We start from the raw sequence: 21711 nt of genomic DNA on the forward strand, positions 1-21711 counted from the left end.
CTTTGGGCTGGAAAGGACCTTAAAGCTCATCCAGTGCCATCCCTGCCATGGGCAGGGACACCTTCCACTATTCCAGGTTGCTCCAAGCCCCGTCCAGCCTGGCCTTGGACATTGAACTGTGTCATCTACAGCGAGAGGGATGGAATCTCACAACTGCAGTGCAAATGGACCAAAGGTGTGTCTGCACACAGGGAAAATCAGGGAGCTGAGGACATTCACAAACTTCTGCTTTGCTTTATGAGCAAATAAACAAAATCCTTGGAAAAGCTAAGCGGGGAAAAACAGTGCAGGGAGTGACAGATAAAATGTTTGTAATCCCTCGTGGGCGTACTGAGGGCCTAAAGAACTCGAGGTTTTAATACTTAAAATGCACCAATTTATTACTGAGAATTTGGGTTACTTCAAAGACATGATCCTTTTTCCAGAGTCAAATGCAGTGCAAGAAACTTTAATAGCTTGGGTTAAAAAGGAACAGGATAAAAGTGGCCCAAACCAGAGATTCCAAAAAGGGGCCAGAGAATAAAGGTCTTGAGAGCTGCTTATCATGTGTCTGCAGTCACATGAAGTTTTAAAAGAGAATTTGTTAAGGCGATCAATTTAATACAAAGCATTTTAACATTTTCAGTTGAAGTCTGTGTTAGGGCTGACTGAAGGCTGCAAAATTATTTTAATTTGGGTGGGACAGATTTTATCTTTGAAGGCTTCCTTTTAAAAGCAGTTGTTTTGCATAGTGGGAGGAGATAAAAATAGTTATTTAGAGCCTTGTTTTAGCAGAGTTCTTAAGCACAGCTTAAAAGGAAGCAGTTTATTACTTGGACCGTAAGTTGTTTAGTGGAAAACAAAAGATAATTTCAATAGTAAAATCAGAGTACAAGTAGAAAAAAGATTTATTGTGAGTGATAACATGCAGATTTTCCACAACTCTACTCTGCTGCCAGTATTGCTTAATACTTGAGCGTTTTTTATTATGAGATATAGTAAAATGTATTCAGCAGTTACTGAAATAGTGTTTAACTGAGGCTTCCTTTTGGTGAAGAAGTAAATTTAATAACTACTTCTAATTATATTAAGGGTAAATGGAAAGTAAGACAATAGATAAATGCATTCAGCATCTATATAAAGCTCAGAATATACAGGGATAAAATTAGTATTGCAAAGGGAATTCAAATGCGCATCAACTCATCAGTAACAACCAAACTGAAAATTAGAAACATCTTCCAGTGAAAGCTTTGGGGCATCTTGCTAAAATAAATAGTAGGAAAAATTATTCAGAGGCTTCAAACAGAGCTACTGCATTTGTGTAAAGGATTTTAGAATGTGATTGAAAATGAAAATACTCTGACCCAAGACGGTTTTGGCAGTTCTTTTACAACTGTTTATTTTTGCTTTGAACTTTAATATTTTAGCCCTGCAGCATCAGTTAGTTGATGTTTCCTGGAGGGGCACACGTGCCTGCAGGAAGGAGAACATGGAGCTGTGTCCTTCCCTTCGTGTCCCAAGCACAGCATCCCTGTGGCAGCCGAGGGGTTTCCCACTGGCACTTTGAGAACACATTTGGGATGTTAAAAGTACAAATGCCTGGTGAAATAAGCACTACAGAGCTCCACGGCTGTGGTGGCCCAGCCTCCCCCAGGGGCTGAGGGGGCTGTGCCAAGGAGGGGCTGCCCGGGATCCCCTCCCAGCACCCTGTGCCTGGGTAAGTGTTGGATGGGGGGTGCTGGAAGGGGCTGGGGGCTGACACCCACCTGTCCTTCACTCCCCCTCCTCCTCCATCACTGATCCATGGTGTGGTCCCTCAGCCTCCATGCCCAGGGCTGGGTTTGGCTGCTGGGGCTGTTCCCATGGGTGCCTGTCTCATCCCTGGCATCCTCACATGGGGGTTGGATCCCAGCAATGCCTCTCTGGAGCTGAATGGAGGCTCCACAGACACAGGCTTTCACACATGGAGTCATGGAATGGTTTAGGTTGGAAGGTTCCTTAAAGATCATCCAGTTCCAAGCCCCTGCCATGGGCAGGGACACCTTCACTAGGCATAGTTCAGTCTTGGGTGGGAGAGAGCCAGCAGTGGATACTTTTCCTATAAAAATAATGTATCTGATCCCTCAGGTGACAAGTTGCTGATACAAACAGCAAGGTGGGCAGCTTTGTGTCATGTGTGCGTCCCCAGCACTACAGCGTCAACTCAGCAAGATACTTTATACCACTGTGTGAAAAGACCCAGACATAAAATGCCCAAATTATTATTCTGCAGAACATTTGATCCCACAGAAGCTCTGCTACACCTGAGTGTTTGATATCCCCGAGGTGGTGTGTTTATTCCTTGCAGTAATCCACAGAATGGGAATCTGAGCAGAGAAGAGTGGGTGTTGGGGACTGACAGTCCTCTGGCTGTGCAGGTCATTGATGTGGCAGATTATTAATGTTGGGAAGACTTGGTACAACTGGACATTTCTTGTGACAGCTTGTCCCTGCTGAAGCCCTTGGGAGTTCTTCCCAGGCACTGCAGTGGGATCAGAGTCTTTGTATTTAATACTTTCAGGTTGCAGATTTGTCAGGATAATGACTTGGGCATTTTATGTCCAGATCTTTTCACACAGTGCCGTCGAGTCACACACTGTACAAGTGTCTTGCTGGGCTGACTTTGTAGTGCTGAGAGGACTCAGCCCTGTGCCCCCAGCTCTGCCCTACTTACTGCATTTGTCTGGGAAAGGAAAACCTTTCTCTAAGTTAAAAGCAAAGGCTAAAATAGCCTGTGCAGTCACTAACTTTTCCCTTTGTAGTATTCAATCAATTGTAAAACATTTGAATTCATTCTGCTGAGATAGAAACGTGGGCAGACTTCATCCCACACTTACTCATCAGCCCAACTCCTTTTGTTTCAGGGGAGAGCTGAGGGAGATGAGGAACTAAAGTTACATTTGCTGAACCAGTGTTTAACAGAAATTATGCAAGTTAGTCTGTTATCTTGACTGAAAGTGCGAGAGCTCAGATGAGTTTCGAGCCAGCTAGTTGTTTTCTCAGTTATTTATCTGGGCACATCAAACAAGAACTAGAACCAAACTGAAAGCTTGTACCAAACACAGGAACAATGCCATGCACTGTAGAACTTCACGACTGTCATCCTCTCCTCCTGGGTCTGGACTGATTATCAGCCAGAGAGCACCTTCCTCAATACCTGTGTAACTCATTCCTCACTTTGCATTCAACCTGTGCCCTGCACTGCCAGACACCTGCAGAAACTGGAATTAAAACCAGAAGAATGGGACCAAGGTGACAAGCCTGTATATTCTCTTCCTCATACACCAGTGGTGATTGAGCTACTTGACCTTGCAGTAGGTTGGAAAGCTGTTTTATGGGACTTTTTATGGAATGGTGTAATTTTCTTAGTAGGAATTTGTCATTTATGTGATGTATTGATGGCTGTGGAAGGGTTTGGGCTGTGATGTGCAAGTTCAGAACACACAAGCAGCTTTGCAAATTGTACTTTTTCAGTGCTCTGTGTTTGGTATCTGCTAAAAATGAGGCAGAATTTACATCACAATAAAGCTTCTCTGGAAGGCAAGATACCTTTAGGCTGTTCAATAGAAAACCCACTTGTCTAAATCTGTATTTCTCTGAATTATCTTAATTTGGGGAAAAGATAATTCAACTTACAAAGTTAACAGATACCCTGTAATCATGTCAATGCCTCACAGTGATGCATATCTGTGTTTTAAGGTGTGGATGCTTCAAATCAGCCTTCATTGTGACATGGGGACATTTTGCTCAGGTGCCTGATCCCTGCCATGAGCCCACGTGAGTTGAAGTCACAGCTCTCAGTGAAGGTTTTGTGACCTATATCAACCAAGATACTTGGGAATTGTCACATCAGGCCAGATTCTGTGGGGCTCCTCTGCTGTGTGGGGTAGCACCACATCGAGTGTATTTTTAGATGTAGTTTTCTGAAATGAATCCTGCTGAAGTACCTGTCAATGCCACATCCAAGCACTGCAGGCCAATTATGTGGGGGAACAGAGAATAGTGGGGCCTTTGCTTCCCTCCAAGTTGTGGTTTCCTACTGCACTGCCATAGCACCGACACATGGCAGAGGAGATGATGAACATGTGACTCTGTGGCTGCTGTGACAATTCTACAAATTCTCATCAATTTAACTTTTGTGGGGATGGTTAAGCTGAATGAGTAACCCACAGTGCACCTCTGCTAGATGGAGTGGTTTGGGTGGGAAGGGACCTTAAAGCCCTTCCAATGCCACCCCCTGCCATGGGCAGGGACACCTTCCACTAGCCCAGGTTGCTCCAAGCCCCGTCCAACCTGGCCTTGGACACTTCCAGGGCTGGGGCAGCCACAGCTTCTCTGGGCAACCTTCAGGTCCTAGAAGGCCACAGTTAGGTCACCCTAATTCATTTGCAAATCAGTTTGGACCAAAGACCATCATCAGAACTCCTTCCTCACCCATTTTTTGTTGCTGTTTTGCAGCATCTTGGACAGTTCCTGCTTCCCTTTACCTGGGGAGCTGCAGAGGTGCTGCTGTGTGAGGAGCACATGGCTGCCCACCTGCTCTCCCCCAGCCTGGAAATGTTACAACTGGCCATGGAACAGCTCTGAACTGATCACTTGACCATGGCAAATGAGCTGCCCTCATCAGTGTGTTCTGGTATATATTTAACTTAATAATGTGAGCAGATGGTCATTATATTGATTCATGAAGGAAGGGAGGAAGCTTGGCTGGCTGGGAACGGCCGGAGCACGGAGCATCGGAGCGGGGCAGGATGCAGGGAAGGGGAGGAAAACAGCACATTCTTGTACTGCGTGGGCTTTGTTAATTTGTTTGTCTCGATTTTTTTTGTTTGTTTTCTTTTTTACAAAGAACTGCTGTGGACAGGGATAAAATCAAAGCATTTTTAGGTGACTCATCTGGCCTGTCTGTGTGGTCATCTCCCAGAAGACTGTGGCTGTCAGTGCACAAGCAGGATGATGCTGAAGCATTTTCACCACTGATGGTGCTAAAAAGGGGGGAAATGGAGAGGCAGTAGCTTGTGGAGTTGTGAAACTCCTCACTCTGCTGTTGCTACTCAAGATGACAGCTCTTTTGCAGGGAAAATGTAATATTTAAGTAATTGTTCTTCAGTAAATTTTTTGCAAAGAGCAATTTTGTTCAAATCTCTCCCCGTTTAATAGGATATAACTGGAGATTTAAACTAGAAGCTAATTCCATAAAATATTCAGCTACTCTCTTTGTTAGCTAAACTGGGAAGTTCACAAATCCCCAGCCTGGATCAGCTCACAGGAACAGCTTGGTTTGGTTATTAATTTTGCAATTTTCACATGAGAAATGCTGTGTACACAACAAGCAGGAGCCTAATCTCGTGCTTGGGTCCCTGCTTCTCCTAGTTGCTGATTAGCTTTGCTGTCTTATCAGTTTATGTCATAGTATGTGACTATAAATTGACTTTGCAGGGAAGAGGGAATACGTTCGTCTTCACAGATGCTGCTGTTTCCATGGAGATAAAAGGACCAATGGCCTTTTCTTGGTTTGGACTGTACTACAGTGAGCAGGCAGAGATGGTGCATTCGAAAATGCAACATTTGGTGCTTTGATATTTCAGGCTAAATATCAAATGAGAAAGCATATTGTTTTTTCTCGGTGATGAAGTTGAATAATAAATACAGCTTTGGGACTTTTTCGGGAAGCAGAAAGCGAGCCCACCAGGAATGTGAGAACAGCGTGGCTGGTTTGTGCTTGCTAAACCTCCTCTCTGGGAAAAACCTTTTGGCTTTGCAAATATAACCCTGTAGAGCCTTGGGTTTATCTGATGCAGTGTTTGATGCTGGTTACATCACCAGTTACTTCTCCGTGATGTTCTGCCGTGGCTGATCCTCAACGAACCTGCAAAAGCTGTCAATGTGATTCTTTTTTTTTTCCTTTTTTTTTGTCCCTTAAGAAAGAGCTTTTCTACCTCAGGTTGCGTGAAAGAAATATAATCCCAAATCCACCCCCATCCAAGGATGGCTTGCAGAAGGTGTTATTTGTGAGTACCTTTTCCTTCTTCATCTGTCGTCACGTCTCTGATATCTGTGTTGAGGATTCCAGAAGTGGGAGTAGTGATCAGTTTATTGTTTGGTAGGTTTCTTTCCACGAACCATTTTTAGGGTGTTACCTTTTTTGGCAGATGAATGATCTGTATATTAGAAATGTTTAGATGACGGTTGTGTTTGTGCATATGGGTAGTTAAAAATATAATGTAATAAGTGAGTGGACTGTGCTTAGCAGTGAAAAAAAAATGAGAAAACCCTCCACTTTGCATCCAAGAAGCAATGCAGGATGCCAGGAATTCTGTCTACGATGAGTCAAGGGTCTCTCTTCCATTTTGTTTGAATGCTTTGTCATATTAAAGTGTAAGCTGTCCTTTAAATACAGAAGTACTAATAGTAGGATATGCAATGCAGTTTTAAGCAATATAGTATTGATAAGGCTAAATACTGCTGTGGTTTTGTTGTTTTATATATGCTTGATCAAAACTTAAAGGTACAATAATTGCTTATTATTATTATTTATTTGAGCAGTTTCTCAAGGATTCCAGTCAGCAGGAGTTAAATATTCCCTGGGTCTGATGCTGTGCAGCAGCTCCTGCCTGAGCTGTCACGTTTGCACAGGGCTCAGAGCTCAGCCACGTCCTGTTTGTGGTGGCAGTGCCGGGGTTTGGATGGAAACCACACAGGTGGTTCACTCAAAAAATGGGAACAAACTGAGCAGGATGTGCCGTGGTCTTCTCCCAGCTCCCTCCCAATCCAGGAGCTTGGAATGGCTGTACCTGCTGTTTGCATTCCTGAACCTGGTGAAAGATCTGCTTAAATTAAATTAAAGTAGCTGCAGTTGGCATCTGTAGATTTTGCAGTTATTTTAATAGTGTGTCTGAGGGTCCTGATTTGAGTGAATCTGCTCCATGTTCAGCAGCACCATCCACACACAGGCTGAGTAAATTCAACCAAAACTCAAATAGAATAAAGAAAGAATACTGAAACCTGCCCTCAAGTTCTCTTAACCTTTTGTGTTGTGCTGAAGGGATGAGTGGTTAAGTTGAAATGCTTTAAAATCAAAATGAATGTGGGACTGTCCATAGGAAGTTGAAATAAGGAAAGTAAACTTGGCAAACAGGTTGCAGCCTTCCAGGTATACATGGATCAGCTGTAAATAGCTGTTATCACCTGGGAGAATAGTTCTGTTTGTGTGAGACTCCATTTTAATTTTGGTTCTGGGATTTGGGGATTCTGTAACTCTCAGCAGGGGATGGAATTTCATATAGTGCTTATCATGTGGTGTGAAGGGATATTTAATCCCTGGGTGTTGCTTTCTTTAACAAGGAGGTTGAAATTTTATTTATAGAACCATCTTGTGCAGTATTTTCCTCTTTTACTGCTTACACATGTGGTATCTTGTACCTACCTCAGCACATTGCTGTGGAAAACAAGATGTGGGCTCTGACTTCTATATTCTGTATTTTAACTCCTGTTTAAGAGAGTTGATGCTGATCATTGAAAAGAGGAAAATGTAAGTGAGGAGGTTTTTTACAAACTAACTCTTAAGGACCCACATATGTAGAAAATCTTCATGTTCTCTAACACTAATGTGTGCTGAGCACTGAAAATGTATGTTACACAGTTAAATACACCAGTTCTTTCATGCACGAGTGTGGTTTGAGATGAAAACTTAAATATATCTGCTGATGTTCTTGTGATATATATGCTAAAGCCTTTGCAGAGTCTCTTTTTTAAGATAAAAATCTCTTTTAACATCTTAAAACGTAAAAAGCTGGATTGTTGCTGTTCTAAAAAAAGCTGAACAACAATGTCACCCCAGTGGGATCAGTGAAAGGGTTTTTTCAGCTGCTGCCCTGAATGGAACATATGTCCCTGAACCTTTGTTTTGAGTCCCAGGGTTTGCCTTGCTGTAAATCCCTCGCGCTGGGTCTGGGCAGTTCAGTCTTTGTGCTTTGCTACTTTTCCTCTTTCATCAGCTGCAAACCCAACCTGTACCACTGACACTGCTCAGCTCTGGGGTCACTCTGGGTGCTGCTGGGGGAGATTATAAATGTGTTCTGGTTTGTAATGGGAGTTGTAGTTCCTTGAGAAATTCTGGGACCTAATTCAATGGCATGGGGAATACAGAAGAGATGGTTCTGACTTAAATCTCAAAGATCTTTTCCTTCTATCACAAGCAGCTTCATGTCTCTTTGCTCTTAATTTCTGCTTTTGGACTGTCTGTGGGTTTTTTCTACAGATTTTGAAAGTGCCCAGTGAGCACAACTGATACAAGTGCATCTTGTGTCCTGTTAATTATTGTACATCACCCTTCATCAGAGAGGGGTTTGTAATAAGCTTAATCAAAAGGGAAATAAATGTTTTTAATTATAAGCATCTACATATGAACAGTCTTAATTAAATTCACCCTTGTTACAGCTAAGCCAGGATGAGGATCTCTACAAAGTCTGCAAGGAGCAAAAGGATCCCCTCTTGCCTGTTTGTGTAGGCTATTATTGTGTTCTCATGAAACCAAAAAAACTTCATAATAATTATTTCTAATTATCTCTAATGTTAATGAGCATTGTGTTCCAGGATGGGACAAAATAACAGCTGTTCCTTGGTTAGTATTCTGTGACTGCACTGGTTTCATTCTCCCAAGAGATGATAATTATTTTCAGGCCCTTTTGATGGAGGAGAGGTCAGTGAGAGTGTGTCTAATGATTCTATTGAAAAATCCAGCTGTGGGCACTCGAGTTGGGGATTACACAAAGGGGAGTATTATTCAAAACAAGAACTCTCAGTTTGCCTTTATACTGCAACATGTACAAATGATGATATATAATAATTTTGATGACAAGCAAATTTTGTGTATTCTGGGGCAAAATTCAGTGGTCTGTGCTCCAGCCTATGTGTGCTGATCATTTAGAACTGCGGGTTTTACTGAGCATCCTTGGTATCTAATGAAAATATCTTTCATTTCTATTTAGAAAAAACTGTGTTCTGTAATGCTTTAAACTAGATTATATGGAAGGAGAGACAGAAATGGAGGGAGGGAGCTGCCACCACAGCAGGTCTCCAACACATGGTTGTGCTGTTTAATGATCTCTGGGGGATTGTCTTGACTCTCAGACTGCAGTGCAAGGCAATGACGTTGGTGTTTACTTGCCCCGAGTTGCTTCATTGCCTTCCTGTGATTTGATGTCCAAGCAGCTTTGTACAAAGAGCCATCTCGTGTGAAGGAAACGAGAGGAATAAAGGTGGGAGTTGGAGTCTCCCACAGTGTGTGTTACAGGAACTGTAAGGTTTTTGCATGTGCAACCATAAAAGCAAGAAGGGCACTTATTTTATACAGTTGCTGTTCAAAAAAGCACGTCGGGAAATTACTGTAACTAATAAGAACACTGTGAAAAAACATGGTATTTGCTCTGTGCCACCACGGCCTTTCTTTGCCATATTTGGCTGTGGGATGTGAAGGGGAATGAACAGGAGAAAAGGGAAGGCTTTTCAGTGCTCCTTCAAAAGCCCAAATCATCCTGCCCTGTGTGTTTGGGGTGAAGGTCTGAGGAGTGAAAGATCTTTGGTGTCAGAACAGTAGGAATTTGTCCTTGCAAATGTGAATGGGCCCTGTGCTAAATCCCCTGGTGGTGGATGTCTCCAAGGGCAGCCACAGTCCCTCCTGGGCTGGGAGGAGACCACAGGAGTTGCCAGTCAGAACTTTCAGCTGTTTTCTCTCCCTTCCAAAAAGCAAGTTGTCCTGTGGGCTCAGTGTGTTGATTCTGAAAGGACTTCTAGCATGTTAATGACCATGTTAATTAGCAAGCATTTAGCTGGAGTCGATGTGAGTCTGTATTATTAGGAGTTTTACTGTTCAGCACCTTTTTGGAGGTCTGTTTGATTATAATTCAAATTTTGTTCCTCATTAAAGAAATGGTTAGATTTATTAAACAAGAACAAGATAGACTTTACTGGCTTTTAACTATAACTTTTTCTAATCTCAGCTGTAGCCATAACTCTGGATTGACATGAGAAAGAAACTTTCAACTTGTAAAATAATGTTATTCTTCATGAGGATAAAACACCGAGAAATTGAAGTATTCCTTTGAATAGCTTGTAGGCATGAATCCAATCAAATAAGCATTCTTAGCTACCTCAGGTGACATTGCAGTGAATGGGCTTATACAGGAGATTAACTTCTCTGCCCTTTCTGCTCTTTCCAAGCTAATTTTGGAAAGGATAGGGACAGGCATCCAGGGTCCTGAGGCTGTGCTGGTATTCCTTTTTTCCATATACTCCTTGGAACATGCACCTCATGGAAAAATGTACCAGAAGAAAGGGAAGAATCCTGGCAGATGGAGGTGAACAGGTTGTTATTCCAGACAAAGAGGAGGAATAATGTATGAAGTCATGTGGATGTAGGGAAGGGCAGCAGTGGAGATGAACAAACTGAACAGGCTCCTGTCATCAGCCACGGCAGAAACTTTATAAGGACAGCATTTCTTCCAGCTGTGCTCCTGGAGCAATGTCACCAAGGCTCTGTGAGACAACAGTCTCAGTCCCTTCTGTTTGGGAGCTGATCATTGTGCAGGAAAAAGTTCCATAATAATTCTGCCAACCTACTCACAGGTTTACATGTGCTGAAAATTCAACAAGGCAAATTAAACAAGGGGTGGGTGCCCTGTCCTGTGCTAAACAGGGTGTGCTGTCCAGAGGGAAGGGGACAAGCTGCCTCCAGGCTCCCAACACTGCACTGGGGTGCTCTCTGTGGCTGGTGGCCCAGCACCATCCTGCCAGGAGCAGGTGCCAGCTGAGAGGACATGGAGAAAACAGAGGGTCACTGTTAAAGCCAAAGCAATTCCAGGTTAATAGCCTCGTGTTCTCTTCTCCCAGATTGTCTAAAAACCAATATTGAGAAAATTGCCTGCTGAGTTTGGGAGCTGTGTTGGGGATTGTAAGAGGAAATAAAAAAACACACAACATTTGTGGCTTTATGTGATGACCAATAATGAATTTCCTTCTATTTGTACATCTGAGCAAGACTCTAGAAATGAAGATTAAAAGAATGATCATTTCTGTTCACTGATGGATAGGGAGGTATTGTTGAAATGAGTGGTTTCTAATGCAACATGATGGCATTCATACAGAAATGAGAGGAACAGTCACACCTGCTCTGGGTCTGGGAGCTTCCTTAGGAGCTGCATTTTTCCTGTTACATTGGCATCCTGAGGGGGATGTGATGTCAAGGTTTTGGGTTAGATTTGGTTCAGGTTTTTCCTGTTCTAGTCTGTTCTCACAAGAACTTTCTTTAAGAATGGACAAATGGTTGCCTGTCTGTGAGTACCTGGAGAGAGCTGCAGGAACTGGGCCTGGAAGTGGGAAGTCCCTTACATGTTCACTGGGATGTTGCAGTAATGGTTCAGAAACTGATATTGCCAGAAGAACCATTCATCTCTTCAGTCATTTGTCTTGTGTTGGTGCTGAAGTACCTGTGCTCTATTTATAATCCTAAATCTTCTTTTGAAGAACATCCACTAGAGATGCAGAAACTGAACTTAATAGGGCCGAATTATCTATGAGACTGTGAACAGAAGTGAGTAATTCTCCTCCAAAATACTGAAATACATTCTTCTGATGTCTTTAGGTGTTAAAAATTAGGAAATCAATTCTAGTTTGAATGCAAACTTGTGTAGAAGGCTGATTGCGAAATCTAGCTATAAGTTTAAAAAGAATTAAAAAATAAACCCAAGCAACCAAACAAACAAACAAAAACTCATTGGAATATTGAACTTTTTCTAGTAGGTTCCAAAGCTGTAAATGAATGCAAGGACGGCATTAGCAGGTGACTGAAGGCACAAAATGCCACATTTGAGCCTTAAGCTGCACCAGCAGATTTACCCAAATGCTTTGATGAAATGAGCATTAGTCAAGGCTGTAAAAGTCTGGGCCTTGTTGTTTGTCAGGCTGACAGGACATCAGTCTGTGAGATTTAGAGGAACCCAAACATCTGAGCAAGATATCCCTTGAATTTTAAAATTCAGAGCAGAGTCCAGCCCCATGTTTGCTTCTCTAACTGGTTGGACAAAGAGCCTGTCTTTGAAACAGCCTAAGAACCACCTGAAATCCAGGCTGATGTGTTGAACACATGCCTTTGGCACCCAAGATGCTCTTGGTGGAGCACAGCAGTGACGCGTGGTACCTTGATCCCAGCCTGCAGCTGCACCTTGCCATCTGTTCCACCTCCTCCACCCCTGCCCTGGCACTTGGCACTACCAGGGGCAGTGTGTTTGCCACCTGACAAACCTCTGGCACTTCTCATTTGCTGTCAAGGTGACGGGACTGTTGCGTTTCTGCTGCACCTCCAAACAGAAACTCAGAGCAGTTGAGCTCCTAATCCCAGTCCTGTGCAATGGGTGAGTACAAATCTTGCCTGAGATGACAGGGAGAGCTTCCCTCTTTATTGTTCAGGGTTTTTTGGAACCTAGGAAAGTGAGAGTAGGACAGATTTATGGAGCCTTGTGGGCAGATTCTTTTTGGAAGAGCCAGGAGCGAGCTCTGTTCAAAAAGCTTTGTTGAGCAGAACTGAATCCAGAGAGATTCTTTCATACGTTCACTGGTTTATTCTCTGAAGAAAGAGAGAGATTTGTATGGAAAAAAAGAGTGGTGGGAAGGGAATCTGGGACACTCTCCTACTGATTTCCTACTTTTACTTCTACTGGAAAAATGAGGAGCCACAAAGCAGCGACTTTGCCCTTGTGAACAGTTTCCCTGCCCAGTGTGAGACTCGTGCTCTGCCCATTCCCAGTGTTCTCCCTCAGCTCTGTGGATTCCACGGAGCAGCTTCTGTGGATACTGTGTGGGGTTTTTTTTCCTGTCAGAAAATCCAGCTTTTGCGTGTTCTGGCTGCTTTTCTCATCGTCCATCAATGCTTTCAGTAAATTCTCCATCTTCTTTTGAGTTGTTCTGGTCATTTTTCCCACTGGTTTGAAGGTGCCACCATTAGTAGTTGTATGTCCCATGATGGGAAGGTGCCTCGTGACTGAATTGTGTTGCTATTTCCAAAAGCTCAGGTACTTTAGAGGAGTTACCAGCAGTTGCTATCTTTAAACAGAAAATCCAACTCGTCCTGGCCATGCAGTTGCTGACACACTGTTGGCAACAGAAATCAGAACAGACTGACCTTGTCTTTTTTTCCAAAGGATTAGTAACTGACTCCTTCCTGAACAAAGCCTGGCTTCTTTTTGCTTAACCACTCTTTTTGATCTTATAAGAAAGTGACCTCACAGGATTCACTTTAAGCCTCAGGGATGCAGAAGAATCAAAATCAATCTTCTGGAGCCTCTGTCAAGACACCGAGCAAAAGATGAGGGGGGGGAAAAAGTGCATTTCTGTGCACATACACACATCCTCTGTTAACAGTCAGGTTGGATGCTTACAAGTTGTTAAATGAGGATTTTCAATTTAATGGCTACTTCTTCCGTAGCTCCCCACTCAAAGAGCAAGGAGATATTGATTCTTTTTTTATGATTTCCTAGAAGAATGCTGTGTCTTAAGAAATTTGATTAGGTGGATTTATCATGGAGGCCTATCTGTGCTAAACCCTTGTTTAAAGTTTCCTGGCACAAACACCAGAAATGCAGAGACGTGTGCTGTGTGTTGCTTAAAGATTTTCTGAGCTTTCCTTCAGATGCAATACCTTGTCCTGTTTTGCAACTCTGCTTTCAATTAAGCAATACAAACCTAACGATCTGGGGGGCAGAATATCTTTGTGTTGTAAAGCTTCTTTTTATTTTTTTCCATGCTTTGAACAAATGACAGCAATTCAACTTGTATTGCACAGTTCAGAATATTGTTTAAAAGGGGGTGAAACTTGGATTCTTTCCCATTTTCCAGTGGTGTATTGCAATATGTTTGTAATTGCTGGGCTTGAAGAAAGCTTGTGTCCATATCCATTGCATTCTCCCTCCTCATGTCAGAGCACTGTGTCTGTAATTCCACTGACAGAGGAACAGCTTGACTGGTGCAGAGTAAGGAAGTCTGAAGCTCCATTTCCATGGAAATTCCAACCCTCAGTGTGGGTTTGATCCCTGTATGGGCCTTTCACTGAAGATTTGGACATGATGATCCTTGTGGGTCCCTTCCAGCCCAGGATATCCCGTGTTTCTGGGGTTTTTTGCCTTCCTTCCACATGGCGAGGCAAACCCAAAGTCTTCAATTGGCATTTGATCTTATCCTTGCAACCAAACCCGGGCTCCTCATTGCTCATCCCCGTCCCTTCGATGTGTGCATTTCAAACCTGGCAAACACTCCCCTGGATTTCCTGGGATTCACAATTGACAGCTGTACATCAAATTTCATCCAGCCTCACCATGAGTTTCCAATACACCTGTTAGCACCTGCCTTTCCCTCACAAGCCCCTTTCTAAACACTTGGTGGTTTGACTTTGTGTTTTTCCTTGTGTCGTAGGTCTTTAAATACTCTGCACCAGTTTTGCTGTCCAGCTCCATTGTACCATTCCCAGCTAGTCCCTGCCACACACTCAGAGTACAGGTAAGAGTAGACATGGACCGCCCACTTCTGATTTTTGGAGAGAGATCTGATGTTACCAATTGGCATGAGACAGGCAATAGTGGTGGAAGTTTTAAAAGAGAGAGAGAAAAAAAAGGCATATTGGAAAAAATACCCAATACTTTTAACATCTTGTAGGGTAGTTCTGAATAGAACTATTGCTGTAGTGACTCCTTCTCCCAGGCACTCTGGAATTATACAGTAAAAGGAGTGTCATGTGCCTAAAGAGGCACATCCCCCTAGATTCAGAAAGGTAGGGAGAAGCTATTGTAGGTTTAGTTCTCACATAACAAATATATTGAAATATTTATATGTAACTTGTGTAGGATATTGGTGTTGTTCTGAGCAACACTCTTTTTTTTAAGCCCTGAATACTTCCTGCCAGAATTCGTGTGTTGTGGCACTGGGAAGGTTAAAGTCATGGACCTGCACAGGGCTCAGCACTGCCCTTTCATTTGAGGGAATTAAGGGCTTTTTAAACACATACAGGCCCTTGATGCCAAGCAGAGTCTGCCCTGAATATATCAAAATATGTTTTCCAGCTCATAATGCTTTAACACCGATGCCTTTCCTCTGTGTTCTCTTTGATCAAGTGTGGAGAGCAGCAATTACACCTCGTAGTACAATTCCTTGGCAGTGCCAGTGTTTATTTTAACATCTTACAGAAGCATCAAAGGGCAGCTAATCTAAGTAACTGAAAATGTGAAAACTGTTAAGAAATTGTGCATGCCATGAAAAACATTGTCTTTTAATTTTACTTTTGCTATTAGTGATTAACTTACTGATAATTGCCAGCTCATGAATAATATTAATATCAAAACATTGAAAGCCTGGTGCTGAAAAATCAAATCGTTTTGCACTGGTGACAAGGAAAGACAAAAACAAACAATGAATCCTAAATCTGTAAATGCATAAACATATTTCTGGTTTGAATATTTCATCCCTTAGTTTTCTCTAACCATGCATGCTTGGATTCATCCTGGTGTTTTATGTTGCAGCATCTCTTTATGTGTGTCTGTTTTTTCCCTCCCATCAGAGCTCTTGGTTTATTTGGTGGTAGTGAATCCATAGTTGAGTTGTGAGCCAACTGAATATTCCTTTGGTGAGGAGCAGGGCCTGAACAGTGTTCGATTCCCTGCTTGCTTTTTAATGAGGTTTTTCGTTTTCCTCTGTCCTTAGTTTATAGTGCTTTAATTTTAAGGATCTTCCTACAAGGATGTTGATGGGAAAACCACCTGTTTTTTTCTGGAACATCTCAATATCTTGCTCCACATAGGTTATTATTTTATCAGTAGTATTTCTTCTGAAACTAAAGCTTATAAAGCAGCATAATTTTGTGCTTAAAAAATCCTTCACTTCTCTAGCTTTTTTGTCTTTCTCTCCTTGTGCAGTGAGAACACAGAAGTGCCCTGAGTGTGTCTGGGTGTGTAAAGCACGTGCCATTTTTAGAGTGCCCAAAAAGGTGCCATAAGATCTTCAGCTCTTGTTTCAGGACTGGGGGGTTGGGAAGGAACTCATCATTGGCCTTGTTTGCTCTCCAGGAAGTTTAGGTTCAGGAGGACCTTTTCACTCTCTACAACTCCCTGACAGGAGGGTGGACCAGGTGGGGGTCAGGCTCTGCTCCCGGGTAACAAGTGATGGGACAAGATGAACCGGGGGAAGTTTAGGTTGGATATTGGGAAAACTTCTTCAAGGAAAGGGCTGTCCAGCCCTGGCCAGCTGCCCAGGGCAGTAGTGAAGTCCCCAGCCCTGGAGGGTTTTAAAAGCTGTGTGGATGTGGCACTTGGGGACATGGGTTAGTGGTGGCCTTGGCAGTGCTGCAGGAATGGTTGGACTTGATCTCAGAGGGCTTTTCCAACCCTGATGAATCTGTGATTGCCTCCTTCTGTCACCACTTGTGAAACCTCCTGTGGAGCAGCTGGCTTTTTGAAGGACATCAGGATACTGGAGCAAGCCCAGCAAAGGCTCACCAAGGTATCTGTGGGCAGAGTACCTACAAGGGAGGAGAGCTGAGGGAACAGGGGCTCTTCCCTGGAGAAGTCTCAGGGCTGATGCTGTAGTCAACTCTTAAATTGGGGTTGTCCTGTTGACAAGGGGTAATGGCTTCAAACAGAAGGAGAGCAGGTTTAGATGGAATACTGAGAAGAAATTGTTCCCTGTGAGGGTGGGGAGGCCCTGGCACAGGTTGCCCAGAGAAGCTGTGGCTGCCCCAGCCCTGGAAGTGTCCAAGGCCAGGTTGGACGGGGCTTGGAGCAACCTGGGCTAGTGGAAGGTGTCCCTGCCCAGGGCAGAGGGTGTCACTGGATGATCTTGAAGGTCCCTTCCAACCCAAACCATTCCATGATTCTATGAATAGGAGAATATGGAAAAGGTGTAGCCAGTCTCTTCTAGGTGAGGATGAGGCAAGAGGCAACCAAAACAGACTGCAGTAAGGAAAATTCCAGTTAGATACAAGGCAGGGAGAGAGGGGAGTTTGACCCTGGTCGTGGTCAAACACCAGATCAGAGGCCAGAAGAGGAAGAGGTATCTGTGTCTTCAGCGATGCTCAGTTCAGCCGGGCCCAGCAGGAGCAACTGGCTGTGGTTAGCCCTGCTCTGAGCAGGGACTGCACCACACATATCTCCAAAAGTCCCTTCTAACACAAATTATCCACCATCCTGAAGCACTCTGTTCTTGGGAAGACAAAAAAAAGAGCTGCAAGTTTATTTTCTAGGCTTTACTTTCAAATTCTACAGTGATGTCAGTGCCATCGGTAGTGTCCTGCTCCCAGGTGTGGTGGGGTATTAAAGCTGGGCTGTCACATGGCAGAAATTGCTTTAGTTTACCACTAATTTAAATTTCTGGAACTGTTCTGTCCAAACTGACATCCCCACAACTGGAATCTCTGAGGCAAGTGCAAATCATGCACCTGGTTTTGTACAGGACCTGTATGTGGGGATCCTGTTGCTGTGAATGAAAATGAGCTCCTAGAGCACTAACAAGATTGGGCTTTGCACTTCCACATACACTTAATAGTATTAAATTTAGCTTTTATTCTTCCCATTTATCAATTTATAAATAGAAATCATTAGAAACAAAACCAACAGACGTGGATGCTTGGTCGAGCTTCAGTTTTGAGGCTTTATTAGAAAATACGCAGAGGGATTAATTTTGCAGCCCAGAATTAAAAATTAAATTTGCTCTGAAAGAAGCAATTAATGAATGCACTACAGTGAAATCTGGAGCATCTCTGATTTGCTGTTAGCTAATTGCTGGATGTTTTAGTCACTCCAGCAGTTTTATTTCTAGTCAAGACGATCTTGGCATCTGTTTTGAATTGTTAATAGGGAAATAATGCATTTTTAATAACTGTAGCTATTGCAGTAATCCCTGGCCTGCTCATTTTACAATGTTCAAAATAGAAATAATACAAGTTATCTTGCATTCTCCTATTACAAGAAATTCTAGGGAAGCCTGAGCATACTTCCAGCTAGATATTTGTCTGGGTTCCAGTTAGCCCATATGCCTCTCTGCTTGCTCTTTTGGGTTATTTTGTTTGGAAATTAAAAAATATACCAGTAAAGGCTGGAACTTGCTTCTTTGACTCCCTTTCCCTTTCCTGCCTCCCAAAGCAGAGGCTTAAAAACAACGTCCTCTAGTTTGAGGCTGCAAATTCCACAAGCTGCTCTGGATTTGTTGGGATCATTTGAATACAGGTTTTGCATCTGGTAAGGAAATGGTGCACACCCTGGAGAGGCTTCCAGAAGTAGAAATCCATGTAGTCCTGTACTTCAGTTGCTTGATCCAGCCTTCATTATCATCTCAGTGGCCTCACAGCTGGAATCTGAGCAAAGCAAAGCCCAGAGATATAATGGTATCCAGAGAACAGGAATTTAATCACCTCTGCTTCTTGTTTGAAGGACAGTCTGTTCCCAGCATTTTCTAAACACATCTCCTATGGCTTTAGACTGAGAGTAGGTTTAGATGGGATATTAGGAAGAAATTCTCCCCTGTGAGGGTGGGGAGGCCCTGGCACAGGGTGCCCAGAGAAGCTGTGGCTGCTCCATCCCTGGGAGTGTCCAAGGCCAGGTTGGATGGGGCTTGGAGCAACCTGGGCTAGTGGAAGGTGTCCCTGCCCAGGGCAGGGGTGACACTGGATGGGCTTTAAGGTCCATTCCAACCCAAACCAGTCTGTGGTTCAAGACACATCTTTAAACAACCTTCAGGCAGAAACTTCAGGCCCGTCTGGGCAGTGGGAGGTTCCTCATCCCAGTCACACACGCCCCGTGCACTGAGAGCTGCAGTGTCACCTCAGCCTTCCATTCCTCAGCTGGTCACACCCTCCTGGGGGTGCAGAGCTCATTCCCAGTCTCAGGACAGGTCAGCCCACCCTTGGAGATGGTCCCCACTCTGCTGAAATTGGAGGGATGGTGTTTTTTGGTTGGCTTGTTTTTTCATGCCCTGCAGCCCTACTGTGCTGGAGCTGTGGGTGTTGAGGTGTGGCTGTTCCACAGGAACCCACCCAGCAGGGTTGCAGGAGGAAAGTGCCCGTGCTTGGGGATGTACAGTCATTCCTACCTGTATTCTGTGGATGGACATGGAATAGGGAATAAATGCAACTCCAACTGTGGGCAAATTTGCTCACCACTGCTGTCTGAGCATCTTTTCATCTCGTGTTTATTTGTAACTGTGATTTCCTTGTTCTGATTTGCATGAAATGTTGGCTGTCACTCATTCCTTTCTCCATCTGCTTTACCTTCCATCCTTCTAATCTCAAATTAGATGCCCTTATCATGTCCAAAGACCATTTTTAAAATCGTGAAGCTAGAGATTTTTCTTTTCTTTTTTTTTTTTCCCAGTGATACCTGTGAAAACAAAAAGATAATGCAAAGGATGTTATAGTACCAAAGAAATCCCATCATTTTCTTGCAGTCTCTGCCTGCTTAATGTTTAATCAGCACCTCTGGGAGGTAAAACCATCGTTCTGAAAATACTGTACTTGTGTGAAATTTTAATGTGGAATCTTTGTTTCACCAGGTAATGTTGGTTTACATGCAACAAACCACTGTATGGACGATGACGGAAGGATTGATTGTGCTATTTCTTTTTAGTCTGAGCCCCTGGTAGGCATTGGAGTTGTTTTGCCACCATAACTGGTTAACAGAGAGGCTTATCCTCCAATGATCCCACGCTGACAGATGCTTCTACCTTGTATTAGAGTAGCTTGGTTTTTTAAGTCTTCCCAAGAGCACAGTGGGAATTCTTGCACACCAGACATGGCCAGGGAAAACTGGGAGAACTTTTTCTTACATTCCTGAAATGAAAAATACCTCCTTACAGATAAATGTGGTACTTTGAAACCCTCAGTTTATTTTTTTTTCCCACTGATGAGCACTGGACCCTTCCCCAAGCTTAGACGTAAAGGAAATACTTCAAGTGTCCTTCATGGAAGCATCTCCCTGGTCCTGTGGGAGCTTCCCAGTGATTAGTCACAGGTGAAGCTGTAGCTGCACTTCAGAATCCTTTGTACTATTGATATAAATATTTTGATATTCTGTGCCAAAAAAGTTGAATAGGAATCTAATTTCTAAGTGAATAGCAATTGCCCTGCTGTGTAACTCAGCACATTTAAGCCCTCGAGCCTCTCTTTAGAATATACAGAGATTTAAAAGCTTGACAACATTTTTTTTCAAACTGAGCAAAGGAGTGAGAGTAGCATCGCTCAGACCAGCAGCACAGAGAGGCAAAATACAGATGGACAGAGCAAAGCAGAGCCGAACTGTGCCCAAATCCCACCCTAACTCAGTGTGAGGTTCAGCTGATTATATAAGGCATCTGTGCTCACGCCCTATGGCAAAGGAAAGCTGGCATAATTATAGGAATACTTGTAATTTTCCACGTGATGCCTACGTGATGTAGGGATGTACAAACAGGGAATTGTGTCCCTGCATAACAAGCGATTGGAGCACAATCAGGAGCTGCCAGAATAGCATGAAACTTACTCTTTGTTTTTTGGATTCTCTTGTTTTTCTTCCTTCATTGTGTTCCTTTCCATCCTCCTCCTTTAGCTTGTTCTTTAGTTTAAAGAAAATGGCCCCTTGTGGTTGTTCTGGTTCAGAAGTGGCCTCGCTGCAGCCTCCTGCCAAGCCAGCATCCCTCCCTCCACCTGCCATAAAGCACTGTATAGCATTACAGATGTAGGTATTCCAAACTGCTCCTGCTTTGTAGCACCATTCATGATGCTGGCAACCCCTCATGGAGACAGAGCTCTTCCTTCTACCCGAGGAGAGGGCGGGGTGAGATGGGAAGTTCAGTCATTAATCAATATTTCTGTGTGTAAATCACCCACAGAAGGGGAATGTTCTGCATTTTCTGTGGAATGTGGGCAGTGAAAATACCTGTGGAAAGTTTTAAGCATGTTAAAAATAAAGGAGCCATGGCCACTGCAGGCTGGGTGTGCACATGGCAACTTAATGGGAGTCTTCTTATGGGAAAAGCAGAAATTGCCCTTTCAAACCAGCTTTTGCCCCAGAGTTAACTCTTCAGAGTTGACCAGGCTCGTTGGGCTGTTCTTCCCTGTGCTGGAATTCCTGCCTCAGATGGAAATGGTTAATTGGGTGGTACTTACAAACAAGTGACAGTATTTGTGGATTTAAAAACAAAACCAGGAAAATCTCAAGCTTAACTTTCCTAATGCTGTTCCCTGTGATTCTGTTCCTCTGTCTCTCTTCTTTCTTGCCCCCCCCCCCTTCCTTGGCAGGGAAGATAATGTTCTGCACCAGTTCTGCTGTCCACCTTCGGGGTCTAGTAGCCCATCCTCAAGATAACAGCGAAGCTGCTGAGTGTGCAGGCAGTGCTCCACCTGTATAGCCCAGCTCTCCTCTCCTCTCTTACTGGTGTGTATGGACTGGCACTTGCATGGATGCCATAGGATTCTGTCCTGTCGCTCTGGGTAATGCAGAAGGCACAATTTGTGCCCTCACTGATCTCCTGTCCATGCCTTTCTACAACTCTTCCTCCTGTCCAGTGCTGAGAACACACTCCAGCTGTAAACAAATACCTGAAATGCACAGTTTATTTTGAACTAAAATAAACAGTTCCATAAGTCTTGGAGTACACTGTGAGTTTTTTCCTGTCTGTACGTGGCTG

The 21711-nt window shown here is 43.5% G+C and overlaps 2 protein-coding genes across 3 annotated transcripts in view; both read left to right on the forward strand.

The window, feature by feature from the left end:
• LOC116792417 (prophenin and tritrpticin precursor-like) overlaps positions 1–21711 on the forward strand; it is a 610102-nt gene that overhangs the window by 354913 nt on the left and 233478 nt on the right. The gene's annotated exons all lie outside the window — the stretch shown is intronic.
• Positions 1–21711, forward strand: part of IQSEC1 (IQ motif and Sec7 domain ArfGEF 1) — a 338913-nt gene that overhangs the window by 149046 nt on the left and 168156 nt on the right. The window contains 1 exon segment of the mRNA XM_032699314.1: positions 14482–14565. Coding sequence (XP_032555205.1) covers positions 14482–14565 — 84 coding nt within the window.

Source organism: Chiroxiphia lanceolata, chromosome 11 (assembly GCF_009829145.1).
Source record: "Chiroxiphia lanceolata isolate bChiLan1 chromosome 11, bChiLan1.pri, whole genome shotgun sequence".
NCBI lineage: Eukaryota > Metazoa > Chordata > Aves > Passeriformes > Pipridae > Chiroxiphia > Chiroxiphia lanceolata.